Below are 25017 nucleotides of genomic sequence, written 5' to 3' on the forward strand. Positions count from 1 at the left end.
TCAAAAAGCCTTATATACCTAGCAATCGAGATGAATCTTTGAAGTATCCCCTAGATCAAAGAGGAAATCAAGATGGAAGTTATGAGTTATCTAGAAATAAAGAGAAGAACTCTTCATACTAAAACCTGTGGAATGTAGATAAGGCTGTACTAAGAGAAAAACTGATGTCCTTAAAATTTATATTATTAAGGAAGAAACGAATAAGTGAATGTTTAAGTGAGGAAGTAAACGAATTAACATTCACTTTATTATTATTATTATTATTTTTTTGAGATGAAGTCTCACTCTGTCGCCCAGACTGGAGTGCAGTAGCACAATCTTGGCTCACGGCAACCTCCACCTCAAGCGATTCTCCTGTCTCAGTGACACCCCCACCACCCCATAGCTGGGACTACAGGCATATGCCACCACACCCAGCTTAGTTTTGTATTGTTAGTAGAGACAGGATTTCACCATGTTGGACAAGCTGGTCTCAAACTCCTGACCTGCCTCCCAAAGTGTTGGGATTACAGGCATGAGCCACCACGCCAGCCTTTCACTTTAAATAACTAAGTAAGCCAATGGAAAATAAGAGGATATAATTAGTAAAGATAAAGAAATTGATAAAATAGAAAATAAAGTAGTGGAAAGGATATGTTGATGTTTTTGTTTGTTTTGGTAAACACCAATAAAATAAATGAAACCCTAGAAAGTTTAAAGGAATAAAAGACAAACAGAACACCAATGAGAAAAGATACCTTCAGATAAAGAATTTTTAAATGAGAGAATATATACAACTCCGACAATACATTTGTAAAACTAGAGGAAATAGTTTACTAGTGAACTATTAATGAATAAAATTAATACAAGGTGGAGAAAGCATGAAAAGACTAAACCTCAGAAGAAACTTTAAAATACTTTAAAAAAATCTTAGCTCTAAAATGGCACCTCTTTTGAGTATCCATCACTTTGATAAGAAAAAAGGCACCTTCTGATTTGAATTCTAGCTGACTTTCAAAGGATAGATACTATTCAAACTATTCCAGACCATATAAAAAGATGAGACATCTATCAGTTCATTTTGCAAACTAGTGTAAGCTTAATTCAAAACCTTATTTCAAAATACTATAAAAATGTAAAACTATATGTTTTCTCTTTAAAAATTCTAAGTGAAATATGAAGAAATCAACAGGCTCATAAAAGAATAAAACATGAACAAGTGGGGTTTATTTCAGGAATGGAGGATAGGTCAACATTCAAAAATCTTATAACTGCATCAAGAAATTAAAAGAAAAACAATTTGATTATACAAAAAAGTGCTATTTATGTTCAGCAGCTAATACTAATAAAAACTTTAAACTCAAGGGAAAATGCCTAAACATGTTAAAAAATTTACTGAAGTCTAAGAGTAAGAATATCAAATAGTGAAATAATATGCCATTCTTATTAAAATTGAGAATAAAATAGTTTAGCTGACATTTTAAAGTTTCAAGCTAACAATAGAATGTGAAAAAGAGGTGAGGTATAAATGCAGGAAAGAAGAGTCACAAGTATCACTTACAGATTATATGATTGCATACCCAGAAAATCCACGGGAAATCCTATTAGAATTCATAGAATCATCTGATAAGGTGGCCACACAAGTATTATGGGTTAAATAGAATTAGTAGCTTTTATATGTAGTAACAATATTTGTTTTTCTTTATTTCTTTTATTAAGAGATGGTGTCACACTACGTTACCCAAGCTGGTCTCACTCAAGTGATCCTCCGGCCCCAGCCTTCCAAAGTGCTGGGATTACAGGCATGAGCTACCACGCCTGACCATTAGCAGTATTTGGTGTGGGGTGGTGGTGGTCATTCACAGCAACTCAAATAGCCAAAAGCCCAGGGATATATTTGATATGAAATGTATAGAGGCATAGGACCTTTTTCTTGAGGGGGAAAAACCCTGGGAAATTTGATTGCAGAGCCTGAATTATTCATGAGATGTAGTAAGACTTAGTATGGAAATGTGAGCCTGTCTGAAATTAATATAAATATAATACAGTTACAGTTCTAAGTATGTATGAGAATTGAGCATATAAGAGATACATTTCCATTCAGTGGAAAAGAAATGGTTTGTTTAATAGTGCTGATGTAGTTGCACTATTTATTACTACTTTCAGTTATCCATACGAAACACAATAAAGTTAGACCACTACACTCATGCCATACACAACAATAAAAATGCCTTATGAATTAAAGATCTAAATATAAAGTAAAATTTCTTATTCAAGCTAGTGAATTAATCTCCCAAATTTATCACCTCTTTCGCATAAGACCCCATTAAAGTGATAGTAAAAACGAAATAAAGATGTGAGCTTACAATGCCATAAAGAGTAAGAGACATTCAAATTGACATTGTAACAAATTTCTGGAAGATGAAGAAATTGTGGGAATTAAAATTGATTGCTGAAAAAAAAATCAGGGATTCTAAGACTTCCTTAGTTCTCTGTTCTTTCCAACATGGCAGGTTGGAAATTTAGTATTTAAAAGTAAAATACTAATTTTAGTATTAGGAATTTCTTAATGGCCTTTGAAATTATTTGGGTTACCTTGGGGTGTTTGAAAACCCAAATTGGGAAATTATGCTTTAACCACCAGTTTTTGTAAATTAAGTTTTATTAGAGCACGGGCATGCCCATCTAATTATGTGTTTGGGGCTGCTTTTGTGCTACAGCTACAAAGTCAAGTAGTTGCAACAGAAATCATATGACCCACAAAGACTTATAATATTTATTATCTGGCCCTTACAGTAAATGCTTGCCAACCCCTGCTCCTGGTAATTGGGATGGGCGTCTTGAGACCTGCCCACACTTGGTATGGGCATGGATAGGTCTAGCCAGTGTTATGTAGCTATTTACAGAATGTAAGCAAAGGAAAGAGTGGGGAAAGAATGCAACAGACAGAAGACTGAATATCACCACCTAATGGGGCCTTAGTAGGGAAGAGAAAGAGAAATAGAAAATGATTGTTAAAGAGAAAAGAATTAAAATGGATGAGGTGAATTCTGCTTGGAATTTAAAACTTTTATGTGTATTACTGATTTTGTATCTGGCAAGCATAAAATTTTTATATTTCTAAGATTTTTCTATTTTGTTTCTTTCCAATCATTACACTTTCTCTTTTTTAAATTTTACTGTGTGAATTAGGACTTCCAGGATTATGTTGACTGAAAGTGTGGATAGTAGACATCTTATTCCTGATTTTAAAGAGAATGTCTGTAACATTTCACTATTAAGAATGAAGTTTATGGCTGGGTGTGGAGCGCCTGTAATCCCAGCAGTTTGGGAGGTGGAGGCAGGCGGATCACTTGAGGTCAGGAGTTTGAGAACAGCCTGGCCAACAAGGTAAAACCCCATCTCTGTAATCCCAGCTACTTGAGAGGCTGAGGCGTGAGAATTGCTTGAACCTGGGAGGTTGCAGTGAGCCCAGATCGTGCCACTGCACTCCAGCCTGGGCAACAGAGCAAGACTCCATCTATTAAAACAAACATACTAAAAAAGAATGAAGTTTACAAAATTAGCTGGGCATGTTGGCTTGTGTCCATAGTCCCAGTTACCCTAGAGGCTGAAGCAGGAGGGTTACTTGAGCTAGGGAGGTCAAGGCTGCAGTAAGCCTAGGTGACAGAGCAAAACCCTGTCTCAGAAAAAAAGAATGAAGTTTACTTTAGCTTTGACAGTTTCCCTCCTATTTCCAGGTTTTTATAGAAAGTTTTTTCTTTGAGATGGTTTTTCTTTAGTATTTTCATGTAGCAAGTGACACATATAAATGATCTTATATTGCACTCTACTCACATTTCTGGAATAAACTCAGCTTCATTCTGCTGTAGTTTCTTTACTGTGTGCTATTGTATTCTGCTTCCTGATAATTTCGTTTAGATTTTTTGAATCAATATTGGTAAATATTAGCCTATAATTATTCTTTTTCACACAATCTTTGACCTTTATGTCATGGTTAGATTGGCTTCATGGAATGCATTGGAAAATATTTCCTATTCTTCCATCCTTGGAAGCATTGTGTAAGATCGGAATGATTTGTTCCTTAAAAGTTTGGTAGAAGGTGTTAGCAAAACCAATCAGATATGGTGTTTTGAAGGATTTGGAGGAGGAGGGCAAAGATATTAATACTTACTGCTCCAATTTTTTTTTTTTTTTTTTTTTTGAGATGGAGTCTTACTCTGTCACCCAGGCTGGAGTGCAGTGGCGCGATCTTGGCTCACTGCAACAACCTCCACCTCACGGGTTCACGGCATTCTCCTGCCTCAGCCTCCTGAGTAGCTGGGACTACAGGCTCACGCCATCACGCCTAGCTAATTTTTGTATTTTTAGTAGAGACAGGATTTCACCATGTTGGCCAGGATGGTCTCTATCTCCTGACCTTGTGATCCACCCTCCTTGGCCTCCTAAATTGCTGGGATTACAGGCGTGAGCCACCGGGCCTCGTCCAATTTTTTAATAGTTGTAGAACTATTAAGGTTTTTCTGCTGCTTCTTGAATCAATTTCCCCTCCCTAGAATCTTTGTTTTAGTATGTTTGGAGGTTGTTTTCTTTTTTCTCTCTCTAATCATATTTAGTTTTTTTGTTTTTTTTTTTTTAAATCCAAGTTTTTCTTTTCTTTTTTATTTTGGTTCATTTTGGAGGATTTTCTTGGTTTTTTTTGTTTTTTTTTTTTTTTTTGTTTGTTTGTTTGTTTGTTTGTTTGTTTGTTTTGAGATGGAGTCTTGCTCTGTCTCCCTGACTGGAGTGCAGTGGCACAGTCTCGGCTCACTGCATCCTCCACCTCCTGGGTTCAAGCTAGTCTCCCACCTCAGCCTCCCAGGTAGCTGGGATTACAGGCATATGCCACCACACCTGGCTAATTTTTTGTATTTTTAGTAGAGACAAAATGGGGTGAAACCAACCTGGGGTTTCACCATGTTGGACAGACTGGTCTTGAACTCCTGACCTCAAGTGATCCACCCACCTCAGCCTCCCAAAGTGCTGGGATTACAAGCGTGAGCCACCACCACCTGGCCAATGCTTTGCTTTTCAAACTTTTCAAAGGGTATGTAATAAAAAGGAAGACTTACCACCAGACACTATACCTTGATTCTGTAAGCAGTGACTGTATTTTTGAATGTTCTTTAAGTGATATTTTTTATCCTTTTGCACTCCTTTATTTTTACTGGAGCAGTAGGGACCACATGAGACATTAGTGATCAGCATTCTTTTTTTTTTTTTTTTTTTTTTTTTTTGGGTTGCGGGGGGAGATGGGCTTTTGCTTGTTTTTTATGTTTGTTTTGTTTTTCATCAACTTCATTTTTACATCAGCCTCATTCTTCTTAATACCGGTGTAGTATTTCACTGTAGAGATGTGCACTATTTTAACGCAGTTGTGCTTTTATAGCAAATAGAAATTTTCCCATTTGTTTGAAGGTACCCTAAGAATCTCCTTTATTACTCCTAGTCTAGTAACGGACATCATTACTTTAGAGAACTCTACTTGGCCCTCTGTGTGTCTTACACCCATTAAATTAAAATTAAAATGTTCCATACCATCCTTTGAAGAGGGTATATGCCATTTAAATATCTTTACTTAAAAAAATAAAAGTCTGCTCTCATAAGCAATGAAATGTTTTTCAAACATTTAAATCTCTGTTCCTTTTTGCAGGTTATCCTAGTGTATTTTATGAGTAATATATGCAGTTTTTACTTTTTCTTCATGGCTGTCCCATTTCCCAGCACCACTTTAAATTCCATCTTTTTACGAATATTGAGATACTGCTTTTATATACTGAATTTATATATATTTACTTCTGGATTTTAAACATTGTGTTCTCGTGGTTGGTCTATTCATGTACCGGTATTGTAGCTTTTTAAAAAACTTTTAATTTTAAATAACTTTGGACTTACAGAAAAGTTGGAAAAATAGTGCAGAGTGTTTCTATATACCTTTTACAGATTCCCCAGATGATTAACATCTTATATATCCCTACTACAATTATCAAAACAAAAAAACTGACCTATTGGTACAATATAGTTAACTACATATATATATATGGTTTTAATTATAAAGGCTTTGTACATTATTTTATTTTATTTTATTTTATTTTATTTTATTTTATTTTTTTTTTTTTTGAGACAGAGTCTCGCGCTGTGTCACCCAGGCTGGAGTGCAGTGGCGCGATCTCGGCTCACTGCAAGCTCCGCCTCTCAGGTTCACGCCATTCTCCTGCCTCAGCCTCCGAGTAGCTGGGACTACAGGCGCCCGCCACCACGCCCGGCTAGTTTTTTGTATTTTTAGTAGAGACGGGGTTTCACCATGTTAGCCAGGATGGTCTCGATCTCCTGACCTCGTGATCCACCCGCCTCGGCCTCCCAAAGTGCTGGGATTACAGGCTTGAGCCACCGCGCCCGGCCTGTACATTATTTTAATATGTAGTTTACTGCCTGATCTTTAATATTTTCTATTTTTTTTAATATCTAGCTGCAGGAAATAAAAACTTTATATAGGGTTTTTGTTGGGACTGTAAAATTTATACATTAGCTTAGGGAGAAATGGCATCTTTATGTTGCTGAATCTTGGTATACCAGAATAAGATATGCCTTTCCATTTGTTGAAATCTACTTTTCTATCTTTCTCGTATATGTTTTGGACTCTTTTTGTGCAGTTTATGCCCAGATATTTTCATTTTTTATTGTAAATGGGACCTTTTCTTTCATTTATCTTCTGTCTGGTTTCTCTCCCCTATAAAGGAATGATTTCTGTATATTTGGTACTATACTATATTATCAAATTACATTATTATTATAATATTTCATTGATGCTTTTGTATATTCCAGGTATATAATTATGTGGTCTGTGAATAACGTTCCCTTTCTAATTTTTTTCTAATTTTATTCATTAATTTGTGTTGACTATTGTGACTAATAGAATGGTACCTTGACTGTAAGAGTATATCCAGTGTTTCCACATTAAGTATACTGTTAGCCTTGGGGCTGATAGATCATGTTAAAGAAATGTTCTTTTTTATTCAGTATTTTCAACAAGAATGGGTATTGAATTTGTAAAATGTCTTTTCATCATCTTTGGCATGAACATACGATTTTTTCCCATGTAGATCTATTATGTTAAATGATATAATTGATTTTCTAATAGTGACTTTTTCATGATAAATTATAATAGATTTTTCATCTCTTTTGGGATCAGTTTTGATAGATTATATCTTCTAGTAAATTATCTATTTCGGGTGTTCAGATTTGTTTGCATAGGGTTGAGCAGAGTCGTCTTTTATGATTCTTTTGCTTTCCTGCCTTCTTACTCATATTTTCCTCTTATTTCATTTCATCTAAAATGCTGGAAAATATATCTTTGTTTTTCCATGAAAACAAAATAATAAAAGCAGCTCCATTGATGTAAAAAAGAAGTGATCTCGAACTTCTGAAAATAATAATCCTCCACATTTAATTCTGATTATCTTTTGCCAGCCCGAAATTTTTTGCTTCCTTGCTTTTATTTCTCACAATACGTGTAAATTTGTTTTCTAATGAACATTTGAATAAAAGTCTAGATAATAGTCCTGGTGCTTTCTTCTCCCCTACCTGACACTTACAAGGTGGAGCAGTGTCTTTAGTGGTCATCTTAACTGCAGAAAAACAAATTGAGAGGTTTGCATGCTCTCAATAAAGTGAAAGATTGGGAGGTTTTCCCCATTTCATGGTGTGTGGCAGCTGTAATGTGATCACACAAGTTTCAAATTTTAAAAAAAAGTTTTAAAGATGTATTTGGTATGCAATTCTTGTAATTGAAAAAAAAAGACATTCCAAAGTAAATTTACAACTTCACAAATTTTGTATGACTTCACAAGTTTTGGATTAGGGAGGGATGGCTGCAGCATCCTAAAACAATATAAGTTTGGGTATTCTTCCATGAAACATCTTATTTTTTCCATAAAATTAGATTATTTCTAGAGCAGAAAAAACTTTAATGATTGGGATTCTGGAGTTGGGGGAAAAAAAAGATGATTAAAGGTTTAGTTCTTCATCTGAAGAGTCGATTTTTTTATTCCTGTAATAAAGAGTACTTTTGGCAGTCTCTGCTCATCTTGCGCATCTGGCTCTTTTTGTGATTGTGTAAGGTTATAACTTCTGTGTCTCAATAAACTTGTGTGTGTCCATTTTTTTCTCTGCTACTACCTTTTCTCTTATTTTGTTTTATTATTTTGATGTAAAATTACCTGTTAATTTTATTTGAAATGAGAAATTTTAAGGCTCACATTATTCAAATTCTGTCAGATCCCTACCTCTGTCATATGGTTTATAATGTGCTGGGTATTTTCAGACCTGCTTATTAATAAGATGTAAAACAAAATAATGATCACTCCTGTGGATTTTTCCTTTATTTTTGAGATGTCTCCTATGGCTGCATTACTTCTTTACCCCTTGTCCATTGGTCAGAGGAGGTGTCTTAACTATAGGTGAACACTATATCTTACTGAAGAGGTTATGTTACATGTATATTTTCATAATATAACTTACATTTACATAGTACTTTTATTTTTTAGCCTACCTTTTGTTATTAATCCTAATAATATCGCTGTAAGTTATGTTAAAGCAGATTGTGAATGTTCATTTACAAATTGTGAAATGAATTAAAATGAAGGGGCAAAGATTAAATCATGACCAGGCCTGAAATTAACACACAAGACTCAATTTTTTTCAACCATAAAGACTTTGTAGGTGATCCCCGCCCGCAGGACTCCCCTTCCTCCTCACATGTCATCGGATTGTACCAGGTTTACTGTTGATTCTAGCCATTGTAGAACTAACTAGATCTAAGATAAGTCCCTTGATTTCCTTTGGTAGAGTCTTCTAATTGCTGAACTCCAATACTGTCATGACTAGCCAGTGTTACAGCCTGTCTGCCTTATTCTATGTAGTGGATTTCATATTATAGAGGCATGTTTTTAATGTCAAGATCTTTATTGCTTAAGTGCAAACTACTTAATACTTTTTAGCTATTAAATAATTAAGATAGGCAGGATTTTATTTATTCCAAAATGATTTGACCTAAACTAAAGAGAGAATGTGGATCTCCTGAATCTTACTTGGTTAATCTTAATATAACTCCTAGCATTCTATAATTCTTCCTAAGGTCCTCTTATTACCTGGCTATCTTTTGTATCTTCTTTGTCTCCCCTCTTCTTTCCCAGTCATAATGACTGCCAGACTCTGCTTCATTTCTCTTTGACAGTCTGTACTTCTCAGGTCATCCATTCTGTTTAGGTGTCTTTTGGCCTCAGTTTGAGCACAGCAGATCCCAAGACCACATATGCCATAGCATGGGCTATTATAGTCAACCTTTTGAATAAATGTGATTGAACTTTATGTTAGTAATTCTTATTTACCATCTTCCTATCAAAAAGGCTTAAAGTCTTCATTTAATGCTCTCCTTCATGTCCATTTTGTTAAATGATTGCCTTTTAATGAGATCTTAGAACTTCAGAACTGTTTCACTATGGAGGATGTGTAAGATTAGCCTTTTACCAAATGAAAAGTGTGAAATGGAATATGTAATCTCAGTCCATTCTGGCTCTAAAATTCTGTGACTATCAGATAAAATTCAGAAATAAAATAGTATTACTAATATACATAAATTTTTATCATAATTATATTTCCTAAGTTTTGCCTGTAAGAATGGGTAAAATATCTTTAAAACCTTGAAGAAAGTATTACTTGATAGAAAGTTTAATCCATCTGTGAGAAGACACATGTATTCAGGCACAACTAAAGTTCTCTCTTCTATTTTAATTTCATTTGTCTTAAACTGAGACTCCACTGTTTCAGCCTCTTAGAAAGATGCTGCTACTTGAACAATATTGTTTGGAGACCAAAAACTAGCATATTAACACAATTCTTAAACGTCTTAAAGAGTTTTGTTTCCTTTACCCCTTTCTTAAAAACGAGCAGCCACTAAATTTTTTAGTAGTGAATTTCAAAATCCTTTTTAACCTTATAGGTCCAAGGGTAGCCAAGGATGGCTGCAGCTTCATATGATCAGTTGTTAAAGCAAGTTGAGGCACTGAAGATGGAGAACTCAAATCTTCGACAAGAGCTAGAAGATAATTCCAATCATCTTACAAAACTGGAAACTGAGGCATCCAATATGAAGGTATCAAGACTGTGACTTTTAATTGTAGTTTATCCATTTTTATTCAGTATTCCCTCTTGTAAACTTGGGTAAGACACTTAAAAGTGTATTTTAAGCAATAATATGTAAACTCTTTCTTGCAAAAGTTAGCATTTATATTTTTAAATAAGATACATTGAATTCATTCAGTGAATCATATAAAGAAAATAAGTGTATAACTCCAATGGCTAGTTAGTTCTTAGCTCTTTTTAAGATTAAAGAGAAGAGACCAAATATAGCATCACTATACTGAGGCAGGTTTTCTGCATAGTTCATAGAAACTAGCCTCATGATTTTAGAATATATCTTGAATATTAAGTATAGACTTCCTCCCCAACTCCCTCAGATCTTGTCACCCCGTAAGTGCTGCAATGATAGGTGATCAAGAAAATCAGGATGCCCTACTGGGAAGAGCCATGAACTAAAAGTCAGTACGTGGTTCTATACCTGGCTTTGCCACAAACTGAGGTATATATGACCTCTGTATATTCTTTAGGACTTAAGTTGTCTTATTTGGTAAGTATAGGCGTCACACTAGTCTAGATGATGTCCATGGCATCTTCAAGCCCTAAAATTGGCTTGCCAAATAGTACTGAAAAGTTCTGATAACCTCCAAGAAAAGTTAGAAAATAGTGTGTAGTGGGGAAAATGTTCTGTTTTCAAAATAAATGAGGTTAAACTTTAGCTGTTTTAATTCCCAGTTGCTTAGGCAGATTCTCTTCTGACTGAATTTAATAACTTCATAGAATTGGACATCATCAACAAAAATGTTACTTCCACCGTGTGTGGTGGCTCAGGCCTGTAATCCCAGCTCTTAGTGAGGCTGAGGCAGCAGGATAGCTTGAGCCAAGGAGCTCGAGACCTGCCTGGGCGATATAACAAGACCCCATTCTCAAAAAATAAAAAAAGTTACTTCCTTTGTTAAAAAAAAAAAAAAAAACTTCCTGCTTGTTGTTGTTTCTGCCTCTTGGCTATTTTAACATTTGAGTTCCTGGCCCAGTTCTTCCTGTCTGCTCACTACTCTTATTCCTTACTAATTTCCTATTCTATCCTAGTTTCTTTCCTGTGCATTTCAAGGTTTGCCTTATTCTCCAGACTTGTGTGTGTCACTGAGGTAACTGTTTCTGCTTCTCTTTTACCCTTTATATTCAGTATCATCACAGCTCAACCTTTGCTCATGTGTCCTATTCTGTCTTTCCATCCCTCTATCAATCTTTTCTACTCTAATTACCCTCTTGTGTGGTAAAAACTGTCCCCAGCAATGACAGACATCCAAGATACCTACTTCCAAATCCCTTGGGAAATAAGTAGACTATAAACATTTTGTTCTTTCCACAAACTATGGGTGACCTAAAAAGACTTGCATTAGTTGCCTAACAGGTTAAAAAAGAGTAGTTTGGTATTTTAACAGTGATCAACACATTACATTTCAAATCGTTATACTTGGCATGTATTTTTAAAAGTTTTGAAATACAGAATTAAAATATTCTTTCATCTACTTTAGTATGGTATATTTTGCAGAGAACTCCTCCTGGCACGCCTATTTAGATAGTACATGTCTGGTTTGTAGTATAGAACTCTGAGATCTCTTTTTTAAAGTTTCTGTTTAATTCCTTGAGCAAATTCAAAACTCATATTTGAAAGACAGTGTAACTTACCCTTAGATCCATCGCCACACTGAAGTGGAATGTCTCTCAGAGTGACAGTAGAAGTCACACCCTCAAATTTCTATAGTGGAATATCTAGTTGATCATTTATATGTGTAGTATAACACAAGTTGAGTATCTCTTACTCAAAATTGCTTCAGACCAGAAGTGTTTTGAATTTTGTATTTTTTCAGATTTTGAAATATTTGTATTACACTTTGTGAGCATCCCTGATTCAAAAATCCAAAATCTGAAATGCTCCATTGAGCATTTCCTTTGAGTGTCATGTTGGTGCTCAGAAAGCTCAAGACTTTGGAGCATTTCAGACTTCAAATTTTCGGATTTAGGATGCTCAACCTTACATACATCAGGAATAGTGGCACTTCAGATATACCTGAAACCAACCATAAATTTATTTTACTCAGCATGTTTCAACAGACATCTTGTGAATCCATTAACGTATTTCCTTAGAATTGGACATGTGGTACCATAACAATTGCAGCCCTATAATGAAATTATATCTCTTTTTAAGGTTTTATGCTGTGAAACAGCATAAACCATGACCTGTTTATTTTGTCTTAGAATATTGTTTTGTGTAGACGCTTTTGAAACCATTGGCACTTCCTACGGTGGATTAAGATTAATCCAACACAGTGGTTATTTCCCCCAAAGTCACTTGCTAGACTTTGTAATACCTTATATAAACTCGAATCACGTTTCCTGGTCATTAATCTCTTTACCTCCAAAGTAAGCAAAAGGGGGCTGGGCATCGTGGCTCACACCTGTAATCCTAGTACTTTTGGAGGCCAAGCAGGAGGATTGTTTGAGCTCAGGAATTTGAGGCCAGCCTGGGCAACATGGCAAGACTCTGTTTCTACAAAAAAATACAAAAATTAGCCAGGTGTGGAGCACATCTGTGGTCCCAGCTACTTGGAAGGCTGAGGTGTGAGGATTGTACTCCAGCCTGGGCAAAAGAGCCAGACCCTGTCTGAGAAAAAGAAAACAACAGAACAAAACAAAACAAAAAAACAGCAAAAAGTGTGTCTCCTCCAACCGGATTACTTAAAGTCTAAAATTTATGCAATAGTACCATCTAGTGGCAAAAGAGGACACTGCTTTGCTATTTGATTACATGTGTCTTTGTAGCAGCCAGGGAAATAAGTGTTTAAGGGTTAGGGAAATGTGAACACTGTGTATTAAGGAAATATTTATTTTTAAGTATAATGATATTATTGTGTTTGTGTTTAGAAAGAATCCTTGTTTAAATATACATATTGAAATATTTACAAAGAAGTTGTATGATGTCTGAGCTTGATTTTCAAAATAAGTCTAGTGCAGAGGGGTAGAAATAGAGAAAGTGGATATGGGTGTAGATGAGACACAACTGACCATGAATTGATAATTGTTGATGTGGGGTATGAAGGTACATGGGGGTTTGTTACAATTTTCTGCACATATAGGTATATGTTTGAAATTTTTTGTAATGAAAATAAAATAGAGATTACATGGAATTTAGATGATATGAAATCGGATAAATGCAGAATTGCAGCCAATCTTAAAAAAAGTTGTGTGGTTTAGTTTTTACTCCAGGGCTAGAGCCCTCCCCCCAACTTTTTTTAGATGGAGTTTCGTTCTTGTCACCCAGGCTGGAGTGCAGTGGCACAATTTCAGCTCACTGCAGCCTCCACCTCCTGGGCTCAAGCGATTCTCCTGCCTCAGCCCCGGGAGTAGCTGGGATTACAGGTGCCTGCCACCATGCCCGGCTAATTTGTGTATTTTAGTAGAGGCAGAGTTTCACCATGTTGGCCTGGCTGGTCTCAAACTCCTGACCTCAGGTGATCCACCCGCCTCGGCCTCTCAAAGTACTGGAATTACAGGCATGAGCCACCATGCCCAGCATACCTAGAGCTGTTTAGTTGACTTTAAAATGCTGAGCATAGTAACAAGGTAAAGATAGCATTATAGAGATAAAAAGCTGAAAGGTGGCATGGTGTAGGAAGAATTATCTATAGGCAAATTATTAATCAAGCATTTACCTCTTTGTTGTAGTGTGACAAAATTTAATATTTATAAATTGGTCTATAAACTGTAAAACAATATACATGTAAAGTACATATTTTCAGAAAGTAAGAAAAAATAAAAATCGAGATCAGCATTTCAGACTGTATTTTGAAGATGTAATTATCAAGTGTACTTGTATCTGGTAATGAAAAGCATCTTTAACTATGATACACTGAAATAAATATAAGTGGGTCAAGTAGCAGCCTCTCTGAAATGACAGCGTTGCTCATAGATAAATATCACTGGTATAACCACAGCACATTTCATCTCTAATGAAAAATTTTCTTTCTTTTTTCTTTTTTTTTTTTTTTTTTGAGACCGAGTCATGCTCTGTCACCAGGCTGGAGTGCAGTGGCACGATCTTGGCGTTCTGCAACCTCTGCCTCCCGGATTCAAGCTAATCTCCTGCCTCAGCCTCCCTAGTAGCTGGGACTACAGGTGCACACCACTACGCCCAGCTAAATTTTGTATTTTTAGTAGAGATGGGGTTTCACCATGTTAGCCAGGATAGTCTCAATTTCTTGACCTCGTGATCCACCTGCCTCAGCCTCCCAAAGTGTTGGGATTACAGACGTAAGCCACTGTGCCCAGCCTAATGAATAAGTTTCTAATGTTTCTAAAATGTTAAAATTCTTTTAAGACAATATTATATGTGATTATATAATGTAATTAATCTTTTCAAACTGAGCTTCCAGAATTTTAAAATACAAATGAATATTCTCTCCTTCAAAATTACATACGTATTTAAAAGCTGCCATTTCTCAGATAACTTTTTGAAACTTTTTTTTTTTTTGGAACTGCTTTGCAATTGTGTTCCATTTTCTTTTAAAAACTCTTCAAAATTAAGGGCCTCTTCTAGGTTGTATGCAGTATGCAGCCCCCAAGCAATATGTCCCACTCAAAAACTAGAAAACACTGGATAAAATACAAAAATCATAATTTTAAGGACATTGGAGGACTGTGGAATCATCAAGCCCTGTATTAACTATAATTCCTAAGAGGAAAGAATCCTTTCTGGATAAGCTGAGATTACTGGTAATTTTCTTCCCGGGGGATATTGATTCTGGGTACAGATTGAGATTCATCATTGGCACAAGCAGAAGGACTTCACTGGGAGAAAGAAACTCTTGAGGCCTTTCTGCAGGTATGAAAGAAAAAGAAAATGAAATTGTTCGCAGCCTCGACAAACATGAGGGCAGATGTAGAGATATTAGCATTTAGAAGAGCTCTAAATACATGGCTCATTTTTACCATGTGATATTGGCCAAGTCTTGTAGTACAGGAGACTTAGGATAGACTAGAAAGGCAGAATGTTAGCAGGCGAAGTCCTTCTAGAGGGAGAGACATGTTACTTTCGCACCACAGGTCTCCTCAAGTCATTTGCCAGATTTTGAATTTTGTAGAGCAGGAGATTAAAGACCTGAGTTTACAACCTCCAAGAGATAGAACATTTAAGGCTAGAGAGATAAGTGCTACCAGAGAATGAGGCTGAGCTGGAAAGGCAAAGTGAAATATCCCATATTCCTGCAATGCTTAGGAAAGACCTATTAGAGGAAGACCTACCTAGTATATCTGGTTTTCCATTCAAGATAAATATCAGATTTTGATACTGTATAGGGTAAGAAGTTAACTGCTGAGGAGATGGAGACCTTTCATATTTCCTATCTGAATATAGAGGGACACACTCAAGGAACTGGGAAACCCAAACCAGTTGTGAACTTAAAATTGCAACTAGGTCCCAATCCATTTTTTTCCTTTTTTTTTTTTTTTTCCAAGATGGAGTCTCACTCTGTCGCCCAGTCTGGAGTGCAGTGGCGCAATCTTGGCTTACTGCAAACTCCGCCTTCTGGGTTCACGCCATTCTTCTGCCTCAGCCTCCCAAGTAGCTGGGACATCAGGCGCCTGCCACCACGCCTGGGTAATTTTTTGTATTTTTAGTAGAGACGGGGTTTCACCGTGTTAGCCAGGATGGTCTTGATCTCCTGACCTCGTGATCCACCCGCCTCAGCCTCCCAAAGTGCTGGGATTACAGGCGTGAGCCACTGCACCCAGAGGGTCCCAATCCATTTTTAGTTGCTAATTGGATTGAGGAGATCAGACCCCAACAATGGAAAAGGCAAACTCTCTAGGGGAAAATACTGTAAATCATCTAAAGTCTCTTTTTTTCTTGTATACACAGTTGGCATATAGTCAAACGTTATATGAAATGCAGAGAAACTGGAAGATTACTGATAATCAAGAGAACAAATAGGTAATAGGAGCAAATTCAAATGATCCAGATGTTGCAGTTAGTAGTCAAGGATTTTAACATAAGTATTATAAATGTCTTGAAAAAAAGTGAACAGATAGAAAATTTTGACAAGAGAATTGGAGTCTATAATTAAAAGGAAGCAAATGGATAGTCTAGAACTGAAAAATGTATTTGAAATTAACATTGGATGGGCTTAACAGCAGGCTGAACAGTGAATTAGTGAACTAGTGAGAAGACAGAATTAGTGAACTTGAAAAAAATTAGTAGAAAATATTCCAACTGAAGCACAGAGAAAAAAATGGTAAAAACAAACAAACAAAAAAGACAAAACAGTGGCTTCTAGAAGAAAACATAGGTAATAGCTTCCTATCCTGGGAGTAGGCAAAGATTTCTTAAACAGAATGCCAAAGCACCATAAATAGAAATAAATTTGATAGACTACATTAAAACTAAGAACTTTTGTTCATCAAAAGACTTCAGTGTGCTTCTAGAAGAAAACATAGGATAATCTTATATATGTGGCCTTGGGTGGGCAGAATTTCTTATGACACACAAAAGACTAAACATAAAAATGTATAAGGTAAACTTCATCAAAATTAAAAACCTATGCTTTTCAGAAGACTTCATTAAGAAAATGAAAAAGTAAGCGATAGAGGAGAAAATATTTGCAACACATATATCTGACCAAAAGCTCAGTTCAGAATATATAAATAATTCCTTCAGAATATATAAATAATTCCCACAAACCAGTAACAAAAAGACAATCCAGTTTTTAAAATGTGACCCAGGGACTTGAAAAGACAATTCAGAAAGAAAGATAAATGGCAGATAAGTCCATGAAAAGGGATTCAGCATCATTTGTCATCAGGGAAATGCAAAGACTATTTCACTCCTACTCAAATGACTGATGTTTAAATTAATAGCCTCCAGACTGGTAACAGCCCAAATGCCCCATTAAAGAGGAGAAAGGATAGATACATTGGGCTGTATTTATACAGTGGACTACTACATACTATACAACATTTAAAAATAATGAACTGATAAGGCAACAGTATGGACAGATTTCACAGATACTATGTTGAACAAAAAACATGAGACACAGAGTCTTATATACTGTATGATTCCATTTATATGAAGGTCAAGAAGATGCCAAACTCTTCTGATAAAAAAGCCAGAATAGTGGTTACCTCTAGGAAATGAAAATTGGTAAAAGGAACTTGAGGGAACCCTCTGGGGTGCTAGAAATGTTCTGTATCTTCACCTAGATAGTGATTACATGGGTGTGAAAATCTAGGATTAGTGTATTTTACATATGTATGTTGTGCCTCAATAAAACAGGAAAAAAATTACTTGAGGTCAATTTTTATTGTGGAATAGCCATAAACTATTCATGGCAAACTAGTAAGTAATGTAGGTCATATTGGATGATATCGTCTTAAGGCAAAGTAACTGGATGTGACTGTAAATATATACAGATTTTGTTGATGAAGTTCATAACTCAAAGCACTTACAGATATAATGTAAGTAACACATCATTGGAGTAAATTAGTAGCTTTCCAAGGTGACTGCTTTGAGAATCTTTTTAAAAATTGTTTAACCTTAAATCTTATTTACCTGTATGATTATAGCTATCAATAGATTTCTAGCAATGTGTACAGAAATTTTTAAAAATAGAATTTTATGGCCGGGCGCGGTGGCTCAAGCCTGTAATCCCAGCACTTTGGGAGGCCGAGACGGGCGGATCACGAGGTCAGGAGATCGAGACCATCCTGGCCGACACGGTGAAACCCCGTCTCTACTAAAAAATACAGAAAACTAGCCGGGCGAGGTGGCGGGCGCCTGTAGCCCCAGCTACTTGGGAGGCTGAGGCAGGAGAGTGGCGTGAACCCGGGAGGCGGAGCTTGCAGTGAGCTGAGATCCGGCCACTGCACTCCAGCCTGGGCGGCAAAGCGAGACTCCGTCTCAAAAAAAAAAAAAAAAAAAAAAAAAAAAAAATAGAATTTTATTACAAGTTGAGTGTATTCACTATTTTATTAAATTAGGAAATGTGGACAAAAAGAAATAATCAAAATCACCTATTTTTTAAAAAAAATTTAAATCCCATCACCAGAGGTAAAAGTAACCTTTGATAGTATATATATATTCTTTTCTCTATACATTTATGCAAACTTGCATTTGATGACATCATATTTTGCAGCATAACTTTTTTCTGTGTAATTTATTGTCATCTTACATCAGATTATGTATTTTACAGTTGCATAGTGCTCCATTGTATGTACAGCTAAAAAATGCTATGGCCTATTTAATACTTATTGTTGGACATCTGAATTTATATAGCTTTTTCATTTTTTTAATATTTTATTTTTTCTTTATTATTTCTTTTTTAAAAGACCATTAATGTAGCATTAGTTTTGAAAAAATTAGATGTATGTCCTATGATGTACCAAGGATTTTTTATTATGATTTTTAAACTTTTAAATCTTTGTAACTTTTCTAAAAACAAGTAGGATTTTTTGTTATACATATTGTTTAAAAAGTATGACACAACAAGTAAAAGAGAAATTGCTTATAATTTCAGTCTCCATAAAATAACACTGTTAACATCTTAATGATTCTGTTTTCAGCATCAACATCCCCTGAAAACTTGTTCAAAATGCAGATTTTCAACCTCTACCCCAGGCTTACTGAATCAACAATCTATGTTTTAACAAGGTCTTCAGGTGATTCTGATCCATGGTGACGCTTGAGAACCACTACTATAGGCTTTGGAGAAGAATCTTAGAGACTTGATCAAAGCTGTGCTTTAAGAAGATTGCTCTGACAGCTCTGTGCGAGATTGAGCCACTTAGGAAATTATTTTCGTAGTTTAGGTAGGGTTAATAACAAGATAGTGACAGTAAGAATATGAAAGAGGTAGCTCTAAGAGAGATATTAGAGGTAGAATCACCGGAATTCCATAACTGGGAATGTGAAGGAGGAGGTGCTAAGGATTTACGCTGGAGGAGAAAGAGAAGGCTAATGCCATTTAACTGAGAGAATACAAGGCAAAGAACAAGCTTTATTGGGACAAAACGCCAGTTCAGTTCTGGACATTTAGATGTGTGGTGCCTATCATACAGATGTAAAGCGTCCATCAGTTGGTTGGAAAAGTGAATCTGAAGTTTGCAAGTAAGGTTAGGATTTGAGACATGTCATTGGAAATTAACTGCTCAAGGGTAGTTGTTGAATTGTGAGACTGGAAGCCTGAGAAATAGGGATAAGATTAAAAGGATTATTGAAGGACTAAAACAGTAGCAGTGGATAGAAAGAGAATTGAAATCCTGGAAAAATCACAGTTCTTAAGTGGAAGAGATGGTGCCCTGAAGTTTATAGTCGACATTTTGGTGGGCGTACTCACATTCAGTAAAGGAAGTTATCCCTGTGCAAATTTGTTTTCTAGTCCACAAATGTAAAACACTCTGGAATATTTTGAAAATAATACAGTCACCTTCATGCCCCCACATCTACTTACCCAAGCCTTTCAGACTCCAACGTGGCCTATTATTTGAAGGTCAGATACTAAGGCTATTTATTAACATAGGAAATTCTAGGGTTTGGGGGTGATTTCTTTTTGTTTTTTAGCTGGGGTCTTACTCTGTCACCCAGGATGGAGTGCAGTGGTGAGACTGTGGCTCACTACAGCCTCAAACTTCAAACTTCTGGGCTCAAGTGATCCTCCTGGCTCAGCTTCCCAAGTAGTTGGGACTACAGGCTTATGCCACCACTTACAGGTTTTTTTGTTTGTTTGTTTTTTGTTTTTAATTTTTTAGGGACAGTCTTGCTCTATTGTCCAGGCTGGTCTCAAACTCCTGGACTCAAGTGACCCTCCTGCCTTAGCCTCCCAGAGCGTTGGGGTTACAGGCATGAGCCACCATGAATGCTTACAATGTCACTGTCAAGATAAATCAGTGAAACTGTCTTTGCTCCATTCACTAACTTTTTGATAGGTTTTCCTTTTAATGTGTTTACAGATTACTTTTCTTATAGGGGAACACTCCATTTAGATACAGAGTTGCAAGTGTTCAAATACTTTGTCTTGCATTCGGGAAACCTGATTGGCCAAAGAACTATGCTAGGAGCTAGAATGGAATGCCTCAGTAAATGGAAAATAATATAAATTATTATTATTAAGTAGCATGCAATAAGAGCCAAAGTTCACAAATGTAATGGCAGAAAAACTGGTAGAAAAATGAAAGTTTCTAACATTCTTGGAGAAAAAATTATCAAGAAAGGGTTTACATGGGAAAGAAGAAAAGCATCAAAAGTCAAGAAGGAGTGAACATACAGTTATTTGAATATATGCTAATTGTAAATTAGTGTACTAGCAGAATATACTTAAACGTGGTATATTAAAAGCTTGAATGTTGAAGTTGTTAAATAGATTGTGTTAATTTGGTGTTTTTTATGGTCGTGTTGGTGCACACTTAAGAGACATGGATTCTAAACACATAAGTAGCTTTTGTAACTTGAGCAAGTCTCTGGGTCTCACTTGTTTTATCTTAAAAATGAGAATAATTCGCATCGTTGGTTTTTCTTTTAAGTTAGAAATAATGAATGTATCTTACGTGTGTTTGTAATACTGTGCATGGAGACTCCCCATACTCACCATTATCACAAAATATCACTATTATTATTTGGCCATGATTTATTTATTAATAATGAATAATAGGTTATATATATAAGGTGCATGTTTTCCGAGTGCTCTGAATTTTTTTCTCAGCGTACTTAAATGTCAAGAAATACAGAATTATGTCTTGAAGTTATTTAGAATTTCATGTTAATATATTGTGTTCTTTTTAACAGGAAGTACTTAAACAACTACAAGGAAGTATTGAAGATGAAGCTATGGCTTCTTCTGGACAGATTGATTTATTAGAGCGTCTTAAAGGTAGATTTTAAAAAGATGTTTTAAAATAATTTTTTAAGCTCAAATTGTCATCTTTAGATGTGTAGATCCAAGTATAGCTTCTCTCGATTTGGGTGTTGGTATCAGTTTTCTTGGTGTATTAGCTTTACCGTCAGGATGTAATTGTTAAAAGTACAAATAAATAAAAAATGTGTTTGTGTGTCATTTCTTCAGTTAAACATTTAACTGACTTTGAATTAACTATTTTAAATCTCTTCCTTAAATAATTTTCAGCTCTTTTTAAAGCTTGTTGCTATTCTGCCAGTCACTAAATAGAACTTTAGTATTCTATATGCCATAGACTTGAGCCCACTGTCTCATTGAAGAAGTATTGTCTTCTTCATTCAGTATAGAAATACTTTAACCTTTTCACATATGTAAGTTGATAAGTCGTTTTGAGCAGTTTTAAAAGGATATTTTTCTCATTTTGTTGCTTGAAAATTCTAATGTCAGAACAGAGAAAGTGCTTGATAATAATTGAAGCCAGACAGGGAAATTACTTTTGAATTCCAAAATATTATTTAGAGGAAGTCTAAGGAAGTACATTTAATCTAATTTTCCTTTAACATAGTCCTTATTTTTACTCTGACCCAAGTGGACTTTGCAGGGAAAGTCCTAAATAATTTTTTCAGTCATGTATATTTGTGGCTAAAATGTAAACCTAATATTTCACTTTAAAATAATATAATAACATTAAGAATATTTTAGACCACTTAAAGCAATTGTTGTATAAAAACTTGTCTCTATTTTATTTAGAGCTTAACTTAGATAGCAGTAATTTCCCTGGAGTAAAACTACGGTCAAAAATGTCCCTCCGTTCTTATGGAAGCCGGGAAGGATCTGTATCAAGCCGTTCTGGAGAGTGCAGTCCTGTTCCTATGGGTTCATTTCCAAGAAGAGGGTTTGTAAATGGAAGCAGAGAAAGTACTGGATATTTAGAAGAACTTGAGAAAGAGAGGTAACTTTTCTTCATATAGTAAACATTGCCTTGTACACTCCAGTTTATTGTTATTTTGTAATATAATATGTAAATTGTGAATTTATGGTAGGTGATAGCCAACACTTAGAGCGTTTTGCATTTTTAAACTCAAAGATAGAATGTTATTGATTGCACTTATATTAAATCTAAAAATGTAAACAAGGCCGTTTCCTGGGATTCCGAAGACCTATTTTGTCACTTAAATACTTTGTTTTTTTGTTCGTTTATTGGGGTTTATTTTGAGACAGGGTGTCACTGTGTCTCCCTGGCTGGAGTATAGTGGCATGATCTCAGCTCACTGCAACCTACACCTTCTGGGTTTGAGCGGTTCTTGTGCCTCAACCACCCAAGTAGCTGGAACTATAGACGCCTACCACCAGGCCTGGCTAATTTTTGTATTTTTGGTAGAGATGGAGTTTCTTCATGTTGACCAGGATGGTTGTCACTTAAATACTTTGACTACTCTGTACATTGAGTAATACACATAATTGTAATATTTATATGTAGTTAAAATAACTTGCCAGATACTTTGGCCCACACCTGTAATCCCAGCTACTCTGGAGGCTGAGGCGGTAGGATTGCTTGAGGCCAGGAGTTCAGGACCAGCCTGGGTGACATAGTAGGACGCTCTCGTTTTTTGTTTTGTTTTTTTTTTTGAGATGCAGTTTCACTTGTTGCCCAGGCTGGAGTGCAATGACGCAATCTCGGCTCAGTGCAACCTCTGCCTCCCAGGTTCAAACGATTTTTCTGCCTCAGCCTCCCAAGTAGCTGGGATTGCAGGCATGTGCCACCACGCCTGGCTAATTTTGTATTTTGAGTAGAGACAGTGTTTCACCATCTTGGTCAGGCTAGTCTCAAAATCATGACCTCAGGTGATTCCCCCACCCCCAGCCTCAGCCTTCCAAAGTGCTTGGATTACAGACGTGAGCCGCTACGCTTGGCCAAGACTCTGTCTCTACTTAAAAAAAAAAAAAAAGGTAGTAACTGGTTTTTATTGAATTTCTGATTATCTATTGAAGTATATTCAGTAACTACTAGATTCAGTAAAAGATGACTCTTTTCATTATGGAAGGCCCACTACAAGTGGCTACAAATGAAATATGTCTTTATTTTTTTAAATTTATAAATAATAATTGTACATTTCATGGGGTACATAGTGATGTTTCTACACATACAATTTATTGCAATCAGATTAGCATATCTGTCATCTCAGACATTTATCATTTCTTTGTGTTGAGAACATTCACTATCTACCATCTAGCTATTTGCAGCTATGTAATATTGTTAACTATGCTCATTCTACAGTAGTATAGAACACTGGAACTTATTCCTCCTATCTAGCTGCAATTTTATATTCTTTAACAAATCTCTCTTTTTCTCTTCTTTCCCTCTGTGTTTCCTAGCCTTTAGTATTTACTTTTTACTTCTGTGGGATCAACAAAACATTTCTTTTCTCTTTTTTTTTTTTTTGAGACAGTCCTGCTCTGTCGCCCAAGCTAGAGTGCAGTGGCGCAATCTCGGCTCACTGCAACCTCCACCTCTTAGGTTCAAGCAATTCTCGTGCCTCAGCCTCCCGGGTAGCTGGAATTACAGGCACACCCCACCGTATCCAGCTCGGGTAGCTGGAATTACAGACACATCCCACCGTATCCGGCTAATTTTTGTATTTTTAGTAGAGACGGGGTTTCACCATGTTGGCCAGGCTGGTCTCGAACTCCTGACCTCAGGTGATCTGTCTGCCTTGGCCTCCCAAAGTTTTGGGATTACAGGCATGAGCCACTGTGCCTGGCCAACAAAACATTTCTTAATGTATAAGTTTTAATACCTGAAAAAAAATTGCTTGATGTATGGAATGAGTTCTGATTTTTCACAGCTAGTGTATTAATTCTTCTCTTTCTAAAGTTAACATTATCTCGCTGCAGATACCAGACTATAGATCTTTATCAGGAACTTCGTCAAATGTTTTATGTCCCCTAAAAGATTCCTTAATGTACATATTAGGAAATATCTTTATTATCTTTGTATTTCTAAAAGTTCTATTAGACATTCAGAAAATGGTAAAATATATAAAACCTTCATATTGTCTCTGTGACCTTGGTCAAGTCATTAAATTTTTGTGCCATTTTCTTCTGTAAGATAAAGATATGGTTCTACTTTGTGGCATTGTCGTGATAATTGAATATTAGTATATAGGAAATACCCAGCATATCTCATTGAGAGACAGAAGACCTTTTATTACTTTCTGTCTAGTTTCATATGTGCCCATTTATGAAAATAGGGATAATTATCTGGACCAGAAATGATGTTACACTGTCTTTTATTTCTTAAGTTTACGTAAGTCTCTGTTTCATACATTGATCCTAGACTATTGAAACACCATCCTGAAAAATAAGGAGTGAACTAGGGTCCATGATCTTCTATCTCTTTTTCCCCTTTGAGCTCTGTTAAGAGGCAAAGGGCATGCATACCAACCTTTCCTTACTTGCTTTCTTTTCCTTACTTTGCTTTATGTAGGCACAGTCCTGATTTTATTAGCAGAGAGAGGGAGTTTCAGAGAAAAATATTAATTTTTGAAATAGGTTTTACTGCAAATACTAGTAAACCTAACAAATGCAGCTGTAAGTGGTAAGGAATACTTGTAATAAAAATGTTCTTATTTTCTGTCTTGACATTATTTCTTGCCAGTCTTCCGGAGTTCTTTGCATCTAAATTTAGGAAAAGCTTATTTCTCTGTTCAAAGACTTGAATGCAGTGATCTCCATGTTTTATTTGTTATTTAATACCACTGTAAATAACTTTAAGCTAGTGTTCTGACTTAACTCCAAGTGGATAATACATTTCTTTTTAAAAATATTTAAAGGTGCTTTAGCCTTTTCTGTTGTTACTATAGAAAAGACGTCTTGTTTTTGTTTTCGTTTTTCTCCCAAAATATGGCCCTACTTCTAA

At 35.8% G+C, this 25017-nt stretch overlaps 1 protein-coding gene across 16 annotated transcripts in view; it reads left to right on the top strand.

Annotated features, from left to right (window-relative positions):
* Positions 1 to 25017, top strand: part of APC (APC, WNT signaling pathway regulator) — a 144319-nt gene that overhangs the window by 40730 nt on the left and 78572 nt on the right. For 9 of the 16 annotated variants that reach the window (XM_025387546.1, XM_025387548.1, XM_025387558.1 and 6 more), the window contains 2 exons: positions 20990 to 21074; positions 21849 to 22050. In XM_025387546.1, coding sequence (XP_025243331.1) covers positions 20990 to 21074; positions 21849 to 22050 — 287 coding nt within the window. Of the gene's footprint in view, positions 1 to 10018; positions 10172 to 20989; positions 21075 to 21848; positions 22051 to 25017 lie in introns of all 16 variants that reach the window. The other 7 variants (XM_025387550.1, XM_025387552.1, XM_025387547.1 and 4 more) reach the window with 1 other exon arrangement.

This window comes from Theropithecus gelada, chromosome 6 (genome assembly GCF_003255815.1).
Source record: "Theropithecus gelada isolate Dixy chromosome 6, Tgel_1.0, whole genome shotgun sequence".
Taxonomy (NCBI): domain Eukaryota; kingdom Metazoa; phylum Chordata; class Mammalia; order Primates; family Cercopithecidae; genus Theropithecus; species Theropithecus gelada.